Source organism: Anoplolepis gracilipes, chromosome 10 (assembly GCF_047496725.1).
Source record: "Anoplolepis gracilipes chromosome 10, ASM4749672v1, whole genome shotgun sequence".
Lineage (NCBI taxonomy): Eukaryota > Metazoa > Arthropoda > Insecta > Hymenoptera > Formicidae > Anoplolepis > Anoplolepis gracilipes.
This window is the reverse complement of record NC_132979.1, coordinates 5,304,596-5,324,061: the sequence shown is the minus strand read 5'-3', so window position 1 is coordinate 5,324,061 and position 19,466 is coordinate 5,304,596. Positions and strand designations below refer to the sequence as shown.

At 34.0% G+C, this 19,466-nt stretch overlaps 2 protein-coding genes across 2 annotated transcripts in view; both read left to right on the top strand.

Moving 5' to 3' along the window:
• The window catches only part of Nc2alpha (negative cofactor 2 alpha), a 108,235-nt gene that overhangs the window by 62,715 nt on the left and 26,054 nt on the right, over positions 1 to 19,466 (top strand). The gene's annotated exons all lie outside the window — the stretch shown is intronic.
• LOC140670477 (uncharacterized) lies at positions 10,181 to 12,895 on the top strand. Its single transcript, XM_072901085.1, has 2 exons — positions 10,181 to 12,584; positions 12,683 to 12,895. Exons 1-2 carry the CDS (start codon positions 10,212 to 10,214, stop codon positions 12,860 to 12,862), a joined length of 2,553 nt encoding a protein of 850 aa, XP_072757186.1. The 5' UTR covers positions 10,181 to 10,211; the 3' UTR covers positions 12,863 to 12,895.

The window sequence follows — 19,466 nt, the reverse complement described above, 5'->3', positions numbered from 1 at the left end:
TGTATTACGCCGTTCTCTTTCCCGACACCGCCGTGCGTATACGCGTATACGTGTGCGTGTTATTCTCGTGATGAGGTAACCGCCGATACAAGCGTGCGTATACACGGGAGCCGTGTGCACGCGTACCCAGTCTCCGGGGAGTCTCCGAAGGAGGCCACGCGTGTGATCGCTGCAGAATCCCGTGAACTGTTAAATGAACTCTGGGAGGAGGAGTTACACCGGCGTATGATGGGTGGACGTGGTTTCGGCAGCTGCGAAAAAGTAATCATGACACAGCCACGAGGTACCACATCTCTTCGATCTTATCGGAAAGCCCCGGCAACATCCTAAACAAAGGGGATAAATTTATTCACTTTGTTTTAAATTTAATTGAAAAAAAGTTCCATTTTTTTTTCAAATCGCGCCAATCTTACATTGTTTACTTCAAATTATTTTATTTTTGTATGATTTGTTTTTTTTTTCAAGTAATAATAATATAACATTTGTAACTTAATCTGTTTTATTAAATTCTTAGAAAAATAAAAGGATCGATTGCTCACACATTGAATAATTGGTATTGCTAGTTAAAACTGTGGACGAGATAAAGACTCGCGTTGTACGATAGTGAATCTCACGGTGAAACGCACCGTGAAACAGGCCCAAGGGAGGAAGGGTTACTTCTTTCGAGGGATAGGCATTATCACACATACATAACACTCCAATGAGTATGATAATGTAATATTGTAGATGGACCGCGGCCACGTGTCATTTGATTGACGCTTTATCGAATCGTGGCGTAATCAAATTTTCGAAAACGCAGTAGATATCGGAGAGAAAGTATTAAATATACGTAGAAAGTATTATCGTGCAATGAATCATTCGTTCATAGTGAAAGAAAAAAACTTAAAAAATAGTTTTCGATATTTTTGAAATTATTTTATAATTTAAAATACAATATATTTAAAAAATAATATAGAAAGAGAAAGCAGGAAATAATTATTATCCTATAGACATTTGTAAAATACTTTCTTTATTTAATATAATGTTTTTGTTAAACCTATACGGAAATAATTTATAAAAAAATTATGATAAATTGAAGAGGGTTGTTTTAACGATGTAAAATTAAATTTTCCAAAAACAATTTTGATTATAATTTATTAATACCATCGATGTATATATTTATGTATAAATTAGATAATAAATTCTCATCGAATTAGGGTGCGTTATTTATCCACAATGCACATCCCTCTATACGATAATTCGATAGTAAGCTTGTGAATCAGAGAGACGCCGAGTCGGTGAATTAATTCCGCGAAATTTACGAACGCGCGCGATATACAACTCGGCGCACGTGTCGTCGTGCAACGTGAAACGGATAAACTCGAGTCATCGGATTTTTATGGGCTGCGGATGAAGATAAAGAGAGAGAAAGAGAAACCGAGCGAGCATGAGCTGCCATGTAAACCAATTTGCACGCTATGAAACCCCGGCTAGAATTCGTTGCATGGGGACGCGGATATATTTCCCACAGGAATTGCCGGCGACCTGCGATGAGCGGGTTCCCACAGGAGCTCCCTGTGACTATGGGAACCCATGCAGACCAAAGAAGATTCGTGAATGCCTGCACGAAACAATGGAGGGGGGAAGGGATTCTTTCACAATTGAAAAGCGTTCGATAATGGGTTGCATGATCATCGAGAAGAGGGTGTCCAATTGTTGTTATTTATGGTTATAACTTTTTATATATTCGGTTTTAAGCCTTTAAATCTTGCATTACGTACGATTTCGAGAATTCATACATTGTTATTTAAGAATTTTTCTAATATACATACATTTTCTTTTACATGAGAGATAAAAGCCGATTATGGTTGAGTACAAATGATAAAAATGCTGACAAAAAATAACTTGAGACTTTATAAAATTATAAAATTGTATTACTCTTGAAATTATGATTTGGATACTCGATCGGAATCTCTGGTAATAGTATCCATTGTTTTCCTCTAATTATATATATATATATATATCGTATGATATTTTGAAATCTATTATGTTCAATCGTCAATATTATCTCACTCACACACAAAACAATAACGAAATAGGAAGAGAGAGGAGAGTAATTCGAAAATCGAAGGAGGATTGATTCCATGAAAGTTCATGACATCTAATACCGACCAATGTATACAGAACGACATACTACGAACCTTCATTGGTTTGGACATCAGTCAATAAGTTCCTCTGTCATGCGACTAGTCGCAGACTTGTTGCAAAAATTAATGTATTATATGTGAATTATGAATATCTAATTTATGAAATGTCGCTACATAATAATTACAAGCTTTAGTAATATAAATATTTAATAAGGCTCGTAATTAAATTTTTGACCATTTATTATTACTATTTATTTATTATTATTACTTATTATTATAGATTTATTATTACTATATTTATAAATATGTATCATTATTTTTATATTCTGCCTTATTTTTATTATATTTGATAAAAATATTTTGGCGCAATCCTGCGTCATAATTTACGGCATTAGTCAAATAAAGTTTTTTTTAAATATATTTGCAAAAAAATATTATATAAATATAATTGTCTAAATGATAAATTAAATAACAATTAGACGTTGTATGTATGTTGATAAATTAAAGTAATAGAAAAATATTGTTATTAGATGCGATATTATCTTTGCCAAAATTACATCATTTTAGGAAGCATGTATTTTCCTATAAATATCCTGAAAAAATTTATCCGATTAACGTCCGATAAATTAGGATTAAAAAAAATTTAAGCTCCATGTTGGAATATGAAATTTGCTGTTAATTGTACGTCAATTTGTGCATGTGTGCGTGGATATAAAAACACATGAAACAATCGTAATCCTTTTTATTTCTTTTTTATTCTCATCGTGCCGTTCGATAAATGACGGCGTGTGAATCAAAAGTACATACAAGCGCGAATAATGTAATCCGCCCACACATGCAGATTAGGCAAACTTTGACGGCCGCGAAATGGTAGTAATGCGGCGCGATTTTACAAGAAATCGCTAATTGAAACGCTCGCCCGCGCCACAGTTGATACTAATCGGCCGCATTTGCATCTGGTTATAGGAAAACCTTGCTGTTATCGATGTTTAAGTTATTAGAAAAACTTGCGCTGAGTCGGACTCTAATGCAGATCGTAAAATGCGGCATTTATTTCTCTGCGTGATTATTATGTTACAGTATGTAAAAACTACGTAGAGCGCTTAAGCCGCATTTTATTGTAGTAAATAGATAGGTCGGAAAAGTTAAAGAGACGAAACAGAATTATTCTATCTATTCCTTGAAAAAATTTATCTAGCCCTCTTTTCTCGGGATATAAAATATCTCCCATTAAAATAAAACAAATTAAAATATATAGTTATTTTCCGAATTTTATAAATATTTTGTATTTATGTCGGAGTATTGGAATTTAATCAATTAGCGATTTAATGAGATTTTATATAATCGATATTTATCCCGACAAAATCTTTCCTTCCTCTCTCAATATTGATTGAGTTTATCTTCTTCAAAATTTCTTACGTCAAAAACCGCCAACCTGATGCAGCGAGAAATACAAAAACAAAATAACGGAGTAAACATTAGCATTCCAGACTCGATACTCGACAGCCTCTCTAAAGCGCGACTGCGAAGTGTAAGCGCGAATAATGTAGTCCGCCCTCGCATGCAGATTACGCAGTAACACCGGCGGTAACGCGAGCAGTAATGCCGCACAATTACATCGTAATAATTAGCGATTAGACGTGCCGCCGAGGGAGAAAGAGAGCGACGTAGGACGTGATGGAAGAAGGGCGAGTCGGTCGCTTGCCACTCGAGTGTGACTTAAGTATTATCCGGGCCAGCCAGCCAGCCATTATACACCCATTCGACTCCTTGTAATTGATACCGACTGGACGCCTTATCTGAATTGCCGTGGTCGCGGCCGAACAATTTCACGTGGCGAACCGGGACGGGAAGGAAAGCGACTTTTCTCCGCGCGCGATGCAATTGCTGCACCAGTTAGTTATTGGTTACCTTCGCTACTGATTTCGCCGACGCGCGATCAAAGCGAACGATATATATATCCGAGACAATGCAAATTGCATAGCTCGACCGTCGTATCGCTCTTGTCCGATAAAAAGACATTAATGTGAAAAGAAAAGAACGAGAGAAACTTACTCGGAATTTCAGCCGATTATTGTTCCGGTCTCTTACGGGAAGATTTCCGATAAGCCAAGTTACAACTCTTTGGACTTTAAGAATAATAATGCGAGAAGAAATGCGACTTAAGCATGTAACTCTAAAACATCGATTTTTACAGAGAATTACTATCGGAGAATCATCTTACTATGGAGAAATATATCGAATGACACAATTTTGTTACATGAAAATTAATTTTAGCATAAGAATATTTTATATTTATTATTATATTTATACGATAAAAGAGGATATTATTATATTCATACGATAAGAGAGGATATCCTGCATATATGGAAAAGGGAGCGCGTGTTTAAAGATTTTTTAAAAATATTTAAAATATATATTCACGTAAAAACATACTTTTTCCCGCGCCAGAAACTTCCAACAAAGTTCCGTGGCACGAATGTGAACGCGTGCTAAAATATGTTCTTTGTACGTAAATTGCTGCAGTCATTAATAATGTATGCGTCAAACGAGAGACTGTCGCTAATCTTTCCGAGTGAGAGTATATTAAATCGCGAAATTGCAGGCTTCGTCTCGTCATCGCCACGCGACCTTAATAAATTACCGGGTACTCCGAGGGTGTCGGCTCGTTACTCAAAGTTCTCGATGACGACGCCGAGCCGAAGCATCAAAACAGGGACTAATGGACCGTTGCATCGGGTAGCATAAAAAAAAAAGAAGAGGGACGAGCACCCTCGGCATGGCTGAAGTGTCAGAAAACGCTCTCGTGGAGCCAACCGTGTTGGTACGCTCCCATGCTCGGCATAATTCTGTCGGTACCCTATCTTGTTCGTACTTTTTATTCATACTACATATATTTCCGTACTATATTCTTTGCATTATTCTACTTGTGACTAGGAACGATCGCGATGATACCCTTTTTTTTTCATCAAGAATGAACGTTTTTATCAAAGTTATTTCTATTATGATTATTATGACACGGTCGGCGAGCTTAGTTTGATTTATGCGTAAGAATGATTAAATTTTGCACACTATAATGCAACAATATTCGGATATCTCTATGTCTTACATATTCCAAAAAAATTGCTAATAAAAGTTTTATTTCTATAATTAAATTGATAATAGTTATCTCTCTCTCTCTCTCTCTCTCTCTCTCTTTCTCTATATTATGAAGGGATATTGAATTGGATATCGATACAACTTTTTGTGTATATCGATTTATTAAATCAATTCTATAAACATCTTTTCTTTGATCAATTTAGAACCGAGTTTTTTTCAACGATAATGCCGCGTCTCATTTGGATTATCGAAAAGATACACACGCGGACAGTTTGCGGGAGTGATTACTTACCGAGAAACGTATTATCGTCGACCACAAAGCACACTTCCCTCACCCTCTTCTCTTTTCTACCAAGAAATTAGGGGGAAGTGTAGACACAGGGCGCATAACGTCGCTCGGATTGACTGCGCGTTTTACTTGTGCAAAAATAGAACATTAATTTTTCAATCCTAATTATACTTGTCAACAATTATTTTATTAAAAAAATCTGTGTGATTTAGAAATTAAAAAAATTAATTTTATCAAAATTTTAAATTAACCAAATTAATTCATGATTAAACTAATAGCTTTGATTCATAATAAGCTTTTGTTTTTCTAAGCATTAAGAAAATTACATTTTTTAGTTTTTTTTTTCGAATGGATTTACGTAAAGGACTGGAAAAAAATTCTGTCTTGTACACGAGCTCCGAATCGAACCGAAGAATGCACGCATGAAACGCACGAAAGTATGAAAGTTGGCGTATGTAAATGAGTTCATGTTAAAAAAAAATCATATCCCTCGAGTTAAGGAAGGAAAAACTAAAAGGTAAGAAGACGAAAAATTTTCCTGTGCCTCGCGTGAACGACACAACGAGACTTCAATTTTAAACTCACTTTACACGATCAATAAATGGAAAACTACATTCCCAAGGAATTTTATTCGTTAATTTTTGTTTGTCGCTATATTTTTAGGATCGAATTTATATTTCTGAAATTACATTGGCTTTATAAAAGGTACACTACTACTTCAGACATACGCAAAATATGAACACATAAATGTATAATCTAAATATATTATTTTTTAAATTAATTAAATTTTTTATTTATAAAGTTTTTGCTTTTGTAATATTGTTCGTGAAATTAACACCATAGAGAACATTTTCATCAATACTTTCGGAAAATGTGGATCGCGCGTAAAGTGACCTTTAAAAGCACGCAGAATCAAGTGGACAAGAAGTCAAGTTGGAACAATTGTCGCGTGTGCAACCTTTGACTGTAACCCAGATCGCATTAATCGAACGCGATCTGCACACACATACCGGTATTTATGTTGGTAATTTCATCGCTTTGTACGATCAGCTGCGGTGCGTTTATGTGCACGCTTCTTTTGTGCTCGCATACACGTTTTTTTTTGCATGCATGCGTCTTGATTCAGATAATCATCAACGAGGTGCCGTTTTGTATCGCGAAACGAGACATTCGAGGTTGCTGATTCAATGAGAAATCGCGAGGTTCATCAAGTAAAGTTCATTCAACAAGAGAACTATTTTTTTTACTTTTCAAAGTATTTTATAAAATAGAAGTCACATGAATTATTACACTCATTCGAAATTTGTATCTTTATTTATTTAATTTAGCCTTAAATGCGATTGTCTGAGTTTGAATTGAATTTATTTTTAATTATTGCGCTAGATAATTTAATTTAATTAAATGTATTTAAAATGTCGAAATTATATTTATTCAATATAGAGATTGCATTCTCAGTGCTGATATTAAATAAGCAACATATCCGTCATTGATTTAAAATATATCCATATATAGAATTTAGTGTTTTTATTTATTTTGTAAGAAGATTATATTAATGTTGATATAAATAGAAATCAACTAATCACACTTTATATTGAAAACAATTTTTTAACTTTTATTGTGTACCTAATTAAAAAAAAAATATACATATATTTATTTTTTTTTAATATTATAAGAAAAAATATATTACAATCTTCTCTGCTCATTTAACTTTAACTTTTGATGAATATGCGGAATTTCGGAAATAACGATCTCTCGATCTCACGAGAGTGGACGGGCATGCAACAAGTGCTCGGAAGAGGAGGCAAAGCGCGGTTAAAAGTGAGGAAGGAGGGTGACGGTAACAAGAGTCGGAGGGCAAGGGCGGGCAGGACGGCGAAGCGACGAACCTGACACGAAAGCGGTCGTTCAACGAACCACGCAAATGTAGCCTGACATTGTGGAACTTTCGAAATATCTGTAGCGAATACATTGACAAACAGCATTTGATTGAATCTTGTACATACACGGTTGATTTAATATATATTTGAATTTTTAGTTTATAAAACTATCAATTAAATCGGTAATTTCAGTATAAATTATGTATGAAGTTTATAATAAATTATATATCTTATTTTTATGTAGATTTTTTATCTGAAATGATTATTAGGGTTTATTAGATTTAAAACAACAACAATAATATCACGAAATATTAAAACGTAACATTTATTGTTAGAATTATAAATATTAGAATTCTCTGTCTTTAATTAAAAAGCGAATTATGAATGGTTTAAAATGGGCTTTTAGATAAGTACACCTTAAAATTATTCAATTATTAATCGGAGGAAAGCGATAGATTTTTAAACTAAATTCAAACTATATCTTTCATTAGAACTTATACGTAAAAGTTGTCGAGTTGTGCTTGATGGAAACGGAATGCTATGTGCAATAATGAAAGAGACGACCGATGGCGGACCATTGGTGGTGACCTTTATTAAATACGTAGACTAACTAGCTCAGCTATGTGATGAAGCATTCCGTTGCACATGACTTAACACTACGACAGTCGTAGTGCCGATGATTGCACGGAGAATTTCATAGCAATCTGCATGCGTACCCACGCGATGTTCCCCTCGATCACGCTCTAATGAGACGTCGATTACGCTATTCAAAATAGAATTTAACTCTTTCCTTTTGTGTCTTTTTATAAAAATGACGAGAAAAATTATATATTTTTTTTAAATTATTATATTTTTTTAATTATTATTATTTTTTTAATTTATATTCTATCTATCTAATTTTATATTTATACGTTTATTCGACTTGATTTATATTTAAAAAAAATATTTTTTTTATTTTTTATATTGCAACGACTATCGATATTTGTCGAAATATTAGCGATTCGCAACACGTTTAAGGCGATTTAGATGTAACGTAATCTTGACAGATCGCGTGGTTTTTTTCTTTGCTGTCTTCACCCCACATCACGTACTAAATCTCAGTATCACAAAAGTTGATATAAAGGTAAATCAGATACCTAGGTATCAATATTTTTTAACTTTCGGGCAATGATTTTATACTTTTGTAAAATAACCTATCGGTGTCAAACGAATTACGAATTGAATATCCTATATTTGCAATGATTGAAGACTTTAAGTGTATTTTAACTGTCAAATTACAATGATATCTGAAAGATATTAGATTGTATAACGTTTGAATAAAAGCAGACACAAAATTGAGTAAAAAAAATCTCCAGAAGGTTATTATATTTTTACCATATTTTTTTCAATTCAATGTATAATTACGTCTTTATTGATTCAATATTTTTACACACGTGCGCGATCCCTCCTTGTAGTACTTTAGCTATAGTACTTTTAATTCTGCCACTTAGAATATAATTATATCATTTTTAGTAACCAAAATGAGTCACATAGAAGTCGTACTTATATAATAATGACTCTATAATATTGTACTATAAGAGAAGATATATTATGTTCCACTATTATTCGGGGAAATGTTATCACGTACAAGTTGAAAGCTGTGTTTAATAAACGTATCATGGATTTTGGAGATTTCGAAAGTGGATGTTCACCTTCGAACTTCTTCAGCAGCGCGCATATGTAAGTTTATCAATACTTAGGAATTAATTATCTTATTAATCGGTTAAGGTTTTTATTTCGCGAGTGAACATGAGGAGAGGTGATAAGTAATAAAGGAATCTAATAATCAAAAATTTAAGATGTTTCTAAAGATTTACAGATTTGAAAATTTACGGATATATAAATTCAAACATCTAAACTCTTGTTTAAAAAATGTTTTAAATGTTTAAAAACCTAAGATGCACTTGCAATCTAATTTTTTTAAACTATACGAATCTCCGGGTGTGTGAAGTTAGCCCCTCGAAATGCATTTTTTATAGTTCTGATTAGAATCCTAGCTTCTTCTTAAAGAGTTTAAGAGTTCTTTATAAAAAATAAAAAGAATTCAAATTTGAAACCGTTAATCGACGGAACTCTTTTTATTTTTTATAAAGAACTCTTAAACTCTTTAAGAAGAAGCTAAAACTCTAATCAGAACTATAAAAATTGCATTTCGGGGTGCTAACTTCACACACCCCGAATCTCCAAAGATACAGTCATATAACGCGTCTTCTCTCGGCTAATTACAAGAATTAAATTTGCGTTACATCTAGTAGACGCGAAAACAGATTTTCCCAAGACACGCAACATCGGTCGCGTAGATCTCCACGTAAGAAGCTCAGAGCAACTCAAACATCGGCATCGCTTGTGATCGATCAGCTGAAAAATGGCTTTCGTCGTCCCGGCGATTTTACGCCGCGCATGCGAACGCGTCGAAATTGGCGTCCGGAATTCTTGATAAAATATTTGCGCGATAATCGATATAGTTGTAATGAGGAATGCATCACCGTGATGGTGCAACACCATAAAAGAAGCTTCGTTCCGGAAATGCCTAAGATCTGTTCCATCGGCTTGCATTCCAGTACGCGAAGTTTAAACAATGATCTCTCGAGCTTGTATGACGTGACAAAAAACTTTAAGAGACCTTTTGACATCATTCTCAGGTGATACATTTAATACATTTCATATCAATAATATATTCCTTTGTATAACTTTATTTAAAATATTTTAGACATTAATTTAATATATAGTTTATTCCTTGCAAACGCATACATTTCTTATTGTTTCCGCATAAAAATAAATATGTTAAAATTAAAATATATTATGTACAAGAGAATATATATAAATTTTGGGTCGAGGAAGAAAAAAGAATATATTTGCAATAATTTTAGGCCGATGTTTATATGCAAATATTGGGTCGAAAAATCAACTCCAACATCGAGCTCAATAATGTCGACAGACGTATCTCTTAAAACACAGAAAAATCATCAAATCGCGGCAATCAATTGTACAGAATCGGCGAACATCTCCAAACACGATCGGATTCAAAAGAGTAATTATAATCAGTCCTATCAACATAAAGAGAAAAGTAGTGATATATCGAATTCTTTACAAGGCGATTATGCTGCGGGCGATCGTTCCTTCATATTCAACGACTTCAAAGACTTGTCTGTGAGAAAAGAATATAAATCCTGTGTAACTAGAGACGCACAAATACAAACTTCGAGTAGAAAGAGTTCGCGACGAAAGAAAATGAAGAAACGGTTAAAGCTGGCGGTCGAAGAAATCCCTCATTGCAAACATCACGATAACGAGCCCTGCGAAAGAATCATTACGGATTTTCGCGTTGATTCGCATAATTCAAACAAAAGAAATCATTATGAAAAATCAAGACTATGCGTTCAAGTTTTGGAGAGTAAGCACGCCGACTATATCAATAAATTTACGGCCGTAAATCGACAAATAGAAGAAATAACGGCGACATTAAGAGAAACTTGTTATAACGATAATAATTCGCGATATGGAAGTGATATGGAAAATTGTGAAGAATATTTTTCGTCGGTATCCGATGATACGAAGATGAATACGAACCGAGAGTCAAATGATGTCAAAAATAAATCTACGATTACGAGAAAAAGAAATAAAAAGATGAAAGGAAAAGATAATTTGAAAGAAGATGTTAAAGGGATCATCAAAAAATCGGAAAATGATCAGCGTAAAAATATGCTGGAAGTTTTACATGTTGACAATATTAATGAACTTTTAGATCCGTCAAGTAGAGAATATTCGAAAGATACTATTACTTCTTCGATAAATCCTGCTATAAAGCTAAACGATATTTTTATACATGATTCCACTCGAGCGATTTCAATAGATGAGACGGTTTACCCTCTAAATAGAAATTCTGAGAACAAGAAGAAAAGAAAATGTCGCTTCGTCAAACAGATTTCTTTTGATCTGGATTTAACGAAGAACAATAATAAGCTGGAAGAATTTTCGATCGAGGCTGAACCCTTCGATAAAATCCACGTGCGAAATAATTTTATAGTTCCAAGAGATGATAAATATGAGAAAGATTTAATCGGAGACTTTGCTGGCTTGGAAGAATCCAGATATCGTAAGAAGATGGTCAAGGAGAAGGTGGGTGAAATGGCTATTCTGAAGGCCATAAAGAAAAGGATAGATAGAGACTTTGACGATTGTTCGGCCGAAAAGGGCGAAAACGATGTGGAAGATTTTTTTACTGTTTCTCAGAAAAGCAGCTTCGATCGTTTATTTTATGAAATGACACCAATGGAAGATGTAGCGTCTGTTAGAACCATCCAGGATTCCAAGTCTACATCGATGATCGTATCAGGATCGCCGAATCTCGATTTAACCGAGATACAAGCTTGCGATTCGATGTCAGCAGACGCTATGAGCGAATACTCGAACAAAAATTCCACTCTTTCCGAATACTTCTCTTGCGTGCAATTCCCGAGTATGGTTTCATTTGCAGAGAACGAGGACGAGCTTGCTCCTAACTTTGAAAATCATACAACTGCTCCCGATTCGAATTCACTATTAAATTATAATTATTACGATTGTTCGCGTTCAAATTTAGATCTGAATAACTTTACGCGCTCGAACTTGGATGCGAGTTTCGATTGCCCATATTCCCCGAATAAATTTCCAATCGAAACGAGAAACGCGATGATCGACACGTTTGAGCTATCCGAGGATCGTGAAAGTTTCGTGGAAGATAAAATTTGCGAACGTTTCTTTAGAGAGAATAAAAGGAAAGAGAAAGAATCGCGCGTCGAATTCGAAAAACGATACACGGCTGATTCTACATTCGAGACGTCAAAATCATCGAGGTACATCGGTTCGATAGATTCGGGCGTGTTTAGTTCGTCCCTGATCGATTTTCACCCTCACGAAAGCTCCGTCGACGACAAATCGGGACTCAAAAAGAAACGTCGCGTCGCAAAGTTTGACGAATCGTCACCTTTAATTGTCGATTTTAATTCGGACAGCAGTTGTACCGACGACAGTCTCGATCAAAGAGTGAATGACGTCGTGCGAGATCTCACTGAGAAGCTGATACTTTGCGAAAGAAGAATGAAAGTGAAAAAGATGCGAAAGACGGGATGCAAGGCGAGAGATACGCGTTATTACGTATGTATTTACGGATTTGTAGAATTTTTTAATTTTAATAGAAATTTTAATTTTAAAATCCAAAAATTCTCTTGTGAATTTTTGAACGATTAATTCGCGACAATGTTTTCTCGCAGTCTCGGCAAACTCTGTCGCGTACTTGCAAGCTTAGCAGAAGTCTCTATGACGCTTATTGTGATCTCTTCAACTCACCTCGACGATCCATCGAGAACGAGAAGATCCTCAGTATTTCCACACCGACGCTGTTATCGCTGTCAGACTCTGAGATTGAAAATCGAAATGAATTGAGATGTTAGCTACATGTGATTGACGATTTTTATAAATTTATCGATGCAATTCTATTTTAAGTTTAAAAAATACTTACGTCGCGTTCTTTGTAACGCGATATTTAATGTTTCTTGTTGAAAAATTTTGCCAATTAATTCTAATGTAAAAATATTGCTTCGCTCTTATCATAACTAAATACACGCAAAAATCTCTTTCATTAATTCAGACAGCTCTTGTACTTTTTTGTATAAATATACAAATCGAAAATGAAAAAAATTACGATACTTTAAATGCATTGACATTTTTATGTATAACTCTACATATATTTAATAAACTGTGACGTTTTTTATGCATGTCTTCTAATTAGTTATCTTTGTGATTAATAATTGATAATATAATAAGAATATATTTATTAATTATTCAAATATTAATTATTTGTAAACCTGACTTGCATTTAAAATACCTAGATTGGTCAATAAAATATTACTATAGTATTAATCTTTTAATAAATATATATATATATATATATATATATATATATTTATTTATTTATATATTTATATATTTATATATTTATATATTTATATATTTATATATTTATATATTTATATAATTGTTGATTTTAAAATACAAAAAAATAATTGAGAATCAGAATAATCTTATATATATTCATATGTAATTAGCAATAGAAAAATTACTTAAATGCGATAATCAAGCAACTCTGTTACATCGTATTAGATGATACATCATTACTTCTTCGATCGCTCCGACAAATACAAGGGTAAAGTCCTAAATATCAGGACTCTATATGATGATAAACTCACAAATACACAATAGAATCGATTCACTGCAATTCGTCTTGATACTCGAGAGCAGTTCGGACCACATCATTAGACGATACTGACCGTTTTCGCGTTGCGGTTTCCTTTGAAGGGGACTAGAAATGGCCCGGCTGGTGAGAGACCAGCCGAGCGGAAATGCATAAACGAATGGACGGAGTCGTTTCGCGCGTCCGCGACTGTCAGACAGGTCTCTTCTCCCATGAACGATCCGACCGGAAAATGAGAGAGACATATGGGGAAACGAGCATCGGACAAACGACAGCGCGAACGACGAACGCGATCAAAAAGACGCGCCCTGGACTTTGTTTCGAGACGGTGCCTTCTGCGTTTGATATCTCGGAAATGGCGTTGACTTTTCGTGACTTCAACCTGGATAAGCGAGCTCGATAAAGGAAATACGAGAGATGGGAAATGGCTATAAACTCGTGGACATGTATTACGTTATACGCGATGCAATCAAATATTTTTCAAGGAAACTTTTATTTTACATAAATAGTTATAATTTTCTCTCTCTCTCTTTCCCTCTGAAGAATTTTGATAATGTATAATTATTTGATTTCTTACACACATATATCTAACTATTTTTACTCATAAATATATCTATCTCGAAATCCATAAATACCATAAATGGAAGGATGTATCTTTGTTGTTCGTTTTTATACCTCGGGTTAGGTTTTTGTAACGATCGTTCCCGCGCTTCTCAGATTCTTACCGTCGGGATTTCGACGCGGAATTTAACCGTCTATGACTATACGTCGTGGAGTCGGGGACTCTGCGATACTCTGCGTCGAATTATCGCGGAGCGTCGAGCTTTTCGCAAAGACGTGTGTCCCATATCGCGCGGATTTGAGATTATCATCGGGTGATACTTATTTCCTCCTTTGTGCGAGCCTTCGTGGCGGCGTATCAAAGAACTCCCGGGGAATTAGGTAGCGCGAGCACCCGGTATAAGATACTTTCCCGCGGCTGATCCCCCGTCATCGTGAATGGAAAGGCTCGCGGATTGAGAGAAGCGTGTCTCTCTCTCTCTCTCTCTCTCGCTTTTTTTCTCTCTCTCTCTCTCTCTCTCTCTCTCTTCTCTAATTCTGTCGGGAAAGTAATTATGTTCCTTTCGTACGTGAACTCTCCGTTACGGCGACATGAAAGACTAAAGAGGAGAACATTCCTTGCCGAGAAGTTGCGAGGAAGATTTTGCGAAAGAAAAATTCGTATACATGCGTAATAAAACGATACAGTGGTCTTTTTTGCAATGGTCCTTATAAATTATTGTCACAAAAAATGACTATTAGCTCAAGTAAAATAATGATTATTATATCTATGTAAATTTGATGTTTATATATATATTAATTTTATATATAATTTCACATAATCAGTTATGAATTGTACAGCAAAAAAGTTCAAATATTTCTAATAATATTGAAATTAAAAGACGTACTTCGAGACTTTAATCATTTTATCTCTTAAAATCTTTATACCTACTATGCCTGCATAAAGAATGTCAAATCAGTATCTGTCAAATCGTATCTGCACAATTATATTGTGTACACTGATCACTTGATAACAAGATTGTTAGAGGAAATTAATCAGTCTACTGTCTACCGGATAGTTTTGAGGGTGAACCTCGTGATATTATTCTTATAGGGTCGACACGACAATTTTCGCTTCGGCAAAGGATCGTGCATTTTACACCTGTCAAATGAAATAACACGTGGAAATTACTCATAATTTCATTAATTCTAATTATATCGTAACTGATATTATATATTAATTTTATTTCCTTTCTCTAATAACTCTTTAGTAATAATCTTATTCATGGTTTTTTAATTAAATATATTATTATAATAATTAGAATCTTTTTAATATTAATTATAATAATAAAAGTAACAAGTAATTTATTTGACATTACATGTTGCTGTTATGTCACATTCAATATTTATGTCGATATAAAATCGGTCGTGTGAGAAAGAGCACGACGTCATAGCATCAGGTAGGACGTGGTGCCTGGAAGATGGACAAACAGAAAACGATGCTTTTACCACTCAGCAAACAAACGCCGCTGTGGCGCACATTGCCACAATATTACCGTGATCAGGGCTGGGTTAAGGTGGTGTCATTCGATTTAAAAGCGGTATTATTTTTATCTATAATCTTATGACATTATAGCGTCTGTTAGCAGAATAAAATACCTATTAGCGTATTATTTGTTCGACATTTTAAATCCTTCTTTTTATTTTTTGACGTTTTATTTCGCTCAACCTAATTAAATCTCGCTTATTACGTTATATAATTTTTATATTATATGCCGTATTAATTTTTTAAAGAAAAAGGGTTTATATTCTAGCGCAAGTAATTACGAAAGACGGATGCAGTTAATCATTATTTCAGTGCATATTTTTTTTATTGTCCGGGGTGCCGCTGCAGCTTGTTTCGATCCTGATCCTGATCTCTTAAACGACAACAAATATCTCAAGGATAATAACTGTGAAAGCTTTTGTATGTGGGAGAAGGCGCGTCTTTCTCATGAGACTCTTTTCACCGCGATGTCCGGATATCTCATAAGAGAAATTTCCGTCTCGAATGCGATCAATTTCCGTTCGGACTGGGGACGAGATTTCAATATCTTCCAAATAGTATCCTTCCCAATACTTTTTAATAAGTATGTCAATTTGATAAACTATATATAGAAGAATATTTAGAAGAAAATTGTTCACTAAATTAATTCCATTATATATATTTTTCTATAAAATGAATTCTGTCATATATTTACACAACTTTATCATTGAAAGTTTACACACATTTCAGCATTATTAGTAACTGATAATGATAAAATGGTGTGTAAATATATAATAGAATTAATTTTATTTAAATATTTAATTTTATTAATTAATTACGCAAATTAATTAATATTTTATTTTATATAAATATGTTTATTATATTATATCACAAAAGTAAAGAAGCTTAAACAAATATAAATTATGTGCACTCTGCGAGATTTATTTCGCAAAAGAATGTATTCTTCTTTGAAGACTAACTCTTGGTATCGGCATACTTTATCATTGTGTCAGCCCGTGAACTGGCATCCTTCCATTGGGTCGAGCGTACAAAATGTTTGATGTCACGGAGATTACTGGGGTGGCAAGCGTACACACCAGCGTCGATGGCATGCCGTAGTTAAGGGCGTTTCGTGGTGATCCTTTCCTCCCGAACAAATATAAGGGTCGTCTTCTCGGGGGCTTGCAAGAATGTGTCAAAGCCAGTCTAGGGCTGACGATATAGTCGCAAGCATCAAACAATTATATGATTCACACCGATCTACGATTCACCCCTGCATCTAATATAATTCATAGATTCTCTCTCTTACTTTCTGTGCTATGCGGAACATCCTAATTCTGTTGGACTAATCATTAATTATTGATTTTTTAATTTATGGTATTATTTATATAGCTTTCAAGTTTAAAATTTTTATGAGTTTTAAAATAACTCATATATAGTAGACTTCTTTTTAAAGAAATATTCAATTTTTATTATTATAATTTTGGTTATCTATAGGCTATAAAGAAAAATGCATATTTTGAAATATTTCAACAATCATGTTTTGTTCTGATAAAGTTTCAAACTTTTACATTAAAGTAACTGACATCTGTTTTGCAAGTTTACTCGTGCCATGCAAGAGGTAATACCCCAAGGCTACATTACATTTGAATGCATGTTGTCGCCGTTGATCGGTTAGAAACCATCTTGTATATATATTGTTACAAACTCAATATCAACTAAAAAGATAAGAGATTCAAAAGTTTAATACTGTTAATTGTATATAATAAGGTATCTATTTTTTAGAAAAACATAAAAAATAAAATTCTTGGAATTTTTTTGTACTTGGAAAGAGCTCGAGGAATTCTTATGGATTTTATTTTTTTAAAAAATGATTTTCTCTTTGATTTTGCTCTTAAATTGGAAATTTATTGATTGGTTTAAAGTTGTGAATTATATGTTTATAATATACATATCTAATTATAAATATATATCTATCTCTGTTTCATTCAACGTCTTAAAAAATCGAATATACAGTTTATATTCTTTGTTGTAATTTTTCGTGATAAAACAATAAAAATGTTATATAGGTGAAAAATATTTATGAAAGCTATAACACATTACGTTTTCAAATCTAGCACTTGAAACTTAAATGACTCTTTTTCTTTTATATGAGTGAAAAATATTAGAAAATGCGTACAATAATAAAAAAAAAAAAACTTATTCTAGAATGTTGCACTCAAAAAAAATTTCTAAAAAAAATTCTCTTTAACCTATAATGTTGAACAAAAAGATGTAGAAGATCAGGGAATTTTTTTATAAAACTTTTACAAAATTTCACCTTGATATAATCTTTCACATAATTGCATTGTTGCATTATTGTCATTTAAATATACTAGAATTCTTGGAAATCTTAGAATGATAGAGGCACAGAGAGGCGAGAATTATCTTAAATCCATGATAATATTTTCAAGTCTGATCTTACTTGTGAGAAAAAATAGGTGTTTTCTCGAAACATACAACGTGCGTAAGCGCCCACGTAACACGCACGTACACTCATACAGATACGCACTTAAGACGCCGAAGGGAAACTTCCCACGGGAGGAGCAATTCTGAAAATTCTTGGAAGAGACACGTCGATATAGAGGCTGCACTTGAGACTACTATACTCCATCTCTCGACCTGGGAAAATTCTATTTCGCCGAAGCGAATAGCAAAGCGAAGATGACAAAGTCAAGGAGGAAAATTGCGAAATTGCTTCTTGCAAGCGCGACGCCGACCCGCCGGCCAACTCGACGGTACATCCGGTATATCCGGTATGTCGGTCGGTCTCTTCGTCGACTTCCTGGAGGAAGAAGAGGAAGAAGGTGAGAAGAGATCTTAGGGGGCTAAGTAGATTCCGCGATGCCTTTGTGGACACCTAGACTCGTCGTTCTTCCAGGACGTCGGCACGATCTCTCGGACCAGGATATATCCCTGTCGTCGGTAAATCGCCAATCGAATTCCCGGCCAACTTGGCGACCAGGAATGGAAAGAGGAATAGAAAGTAAAAGAGAGAGAGAGGGAGAGAGAGAGAGAGAGAGAGAGAGAAACCTTAGAGATTTATCGTCAGACTTTCCGATCTTCGTGGTGGAATTGGCTTACGAAAAGTTGCCCCCTAACAGGAATATCTCAATCACCCACAGGAATTGGATTAACAACGTTATTGCGGTAGCATACGCATGCCGTTCGACACGATGATAAATTGTTAAATCAATAATCATAAGAGCCATAAAAGAATTTTAAGTAAATGGTAAATTTATTAGTGAGCGGTCGATTGTATAAAATGTTAATTAATCGAATAAGTAAAATATAATACTACATATGCATTAATTAACTCTCGCTAAATCTCAAATTATTGTCCTCGCCTTTCATTATTGAGTATGTGTTCATATTACAAACATATGATAAATAATATATTGCAAATATATAAAAATATAAATAAATATTTTTGTAAAGTAAGACTTAAGTTTATTAAGATATATATTATTTTAATTACGTCGATCAGTTATTTTTACTATGTGTCACCAAGATATTTATTTAATTTTTTACGTCTTCCTTGATAAGTTAACTAGTCATGTTCGGTTTGTAAGATGAGAGAATTTATGCGTCCATGAAATGGACGTGAAACCTATTAGCGAACAGTTGCGGAGGATCTCGAGGAGAAATCAGCCTCTTAGGTTTAAAGCTCTTCTCTCTTTCTCTCTTTTTTTCCATAAGG

Bases quoted from the DNA above. Each gene is read 5' to 3' on its own strand.
- LOC140670477 (XM_072901085.1), top strand. From the start codon at position 10,212: ATGTTAAAATTAAAATATATTATGTACAAGAGAATATATATAAATTTT. The intron at 12,585-12,682 runs GTAGAATTTTTT...GTTTTCTCGCAG, and splicing joins ACGTATGTATTTACGGATTT to TCTCGGCAAACTCTGTCGCG.